At 51.4% G+C, this 1,791-nt stretch overlaps 1 protein-coding gene across 1 annotated transcript; it reads left to right on the top strand.

Moving 5' to 3' along the window:
• Nucleotides 1-212: 212 nt before the first annotated feature.
• LOC136993125 (olfactory receptor 14C36-like) lies at nt 213-1,172 on the top strand. The gene has a single exon (XM_067303137.1). It carries the CDS (start codon nt 213-215, stop codon nt 1,170-1,172), a length of 960 nt encoding a protein of 319 aa, XP_067159238.1.
• Nucleotides 1,173-1,791: the final 619 nt, after the last annotated feature.

Below are 1,791 nucleotides of genomic sequence, written 5' to 3' on the forward strand. Positions count from 1 at the left end.
GAAAGGGTGAGAAGTTAGGAGATGTGCACTTTGAAACTGGAGTTGTGTGCTCTCAGCAGGGGCTGGTTTCTATCTAGGGCAAGATATGAGTGTGATCATCCTCCAGCTCCAAGAGAGAACTGCAACATTTGGGGGTTTATTTTCTTGAAAAGTCTCTCCTAACTTCTCAATGTCTCTTCTTTGCACAGTCCCTGATGCCTGGACATAGCAAAATGTCCAACAGCAGCTCCTTCAATGAGTTCCTCCTCCTGGCATTTGCGGACACACGGGAGCTGCAGCTCTTGCACTTCTCGCTCTTCCTGGACATCTACCTGGCTGCCCTCCTGGGCAACGGCCTCCTCATCACAGCCGTAGCCTGTGACCACCGCCTCCACACCCCCATGTACTTCTTCCTCCTCAACCTCTCTGTTCTGGACCTTGGCTCCATCTCCACCATTGTCCCCAAATCCATGGCCAATTTTCTGAGGGACACCAGGGCCATTTCGTACTCGGGATGTGCTGCTCAAATCTTCCTGCTTTTCTTCTTGTTGGGAGGAGAGTATTGTCTTCTCACAGTCATGGCCTATGACCGCTATGTTGCCATCTGCAGACCCCTGCACTATGGGACCCTCATGGGCACCAGAGCCTGTGTCAAAATGGCAGCAGCTGCCTGGGCCAGTAGTTTTCTCAATGCGGTGCTACACACTGTGAACACATTTTGGATACCACTTTGCCAAGGCAACACAGTGGACCAGTTCTTCTGTGAAGTTCCCCAGATCCTCAAACTCTCCTGCTCAGACTCCTACCTCAGTGAAGTTGGGCTCATTGTGTTTAGTGCCTGTTTAGGCTTTGGGTGTTTCATTTTCATTGTGCTGTCCTATGTGCAGATCTTCACAGTTGTGCTGAGGATCCCCTCTGAGCAGGGCCGGCACAAAGCCTTTTCCACATGCCTCCCTCACCTGGCCGTGGTCTCCCTGTTTGTCAGCACTATCATCTTTGCCTATATGAAGCCCCCCTCCTTCTCCTCCCCAGCTCTGGATCTGGTGGTGACTGTTCTGTATGCAGTGGTGCCTCCAACTCTGAACCCCCTCATCTACAGCATGAGGAACAAGGAGCTGAAAGATGCCCTGAGGAAAGTGATTTCATGGACATTTTTCAGCACTGGTAACATTGCCATTGCTCTCCACAAATGACTCCCCTATATCCCATACCAGGACTGAGCTTTGTTTGTTCACTTTATTTTTATTATGACTATTATATACTGTTGTTATTATTTGTCACCATGTTGCTACAGAAATGCTTGGATTCATTCCTCCTTTCCTGAGACTGCTCTGTCTCACCTGGTGCCCATATAAAGTTGTGTCCAACAGTGGGTCAGAGCTGACTCCCTCACAGTATCTCTGTAATAAAGTAGGTTCTACCCAGTGCGGTGCCTGAAACCTGGGCTCTTCCTCCAAAGCTGCTGTCCCTCATGCCCTGTCCCCACCACATTTATTTAATACAATCCTGTCCTCCCTGCGTGCTGGTCCTTACACCAAAAGTCACCCCCAGACAAGGCTCCATGCCCAGCTGGAGGACCGGATATCCAGCTGTGATCCCTGGGAGGACATGCCCTCTGCTGGGTCTTCTGCAGGGCTGTCAGGGAGCATGCAGAGGAGGTCCTGGGGCCATCTCCCGTGCCAGTAGACCATCCTCCTCCCATGGGGGCCTCAGGCAGGGTGCCTCAATGCAAGGATCCAGCACAGCTTGTTGCTGCATGAATGGAGAGGAGAAATTGCCCCAGGAAACTCCTCACACACCCAGGCTCTCGTA

This window comes from Apteryx mantelli, chromosome 11 (assembly GCF_036417845.1).
Source record: "Apteryx mantelli isolate bAptMan1 chromosome 11, bAptMan1.hap1, whole genome shotgun sequence".
Classification (NCBI taxonomy): domain Eukaryota; kingdom Metazoa; phylum Chordata; class Aves; order Apterygiformes; family Apterygidae; genus Apteryx; species Apteryx mantelli.

What these genes read in the sequence shown, in the direction of transcription:
- LOC136993125 (XM_067303137.1), top strand. Translation starts at nt 213, where the DNA reads ATGTCCAACAGCAGCTCCTTCAATGAGTTCCTCCTCCTGGCATTTGCG.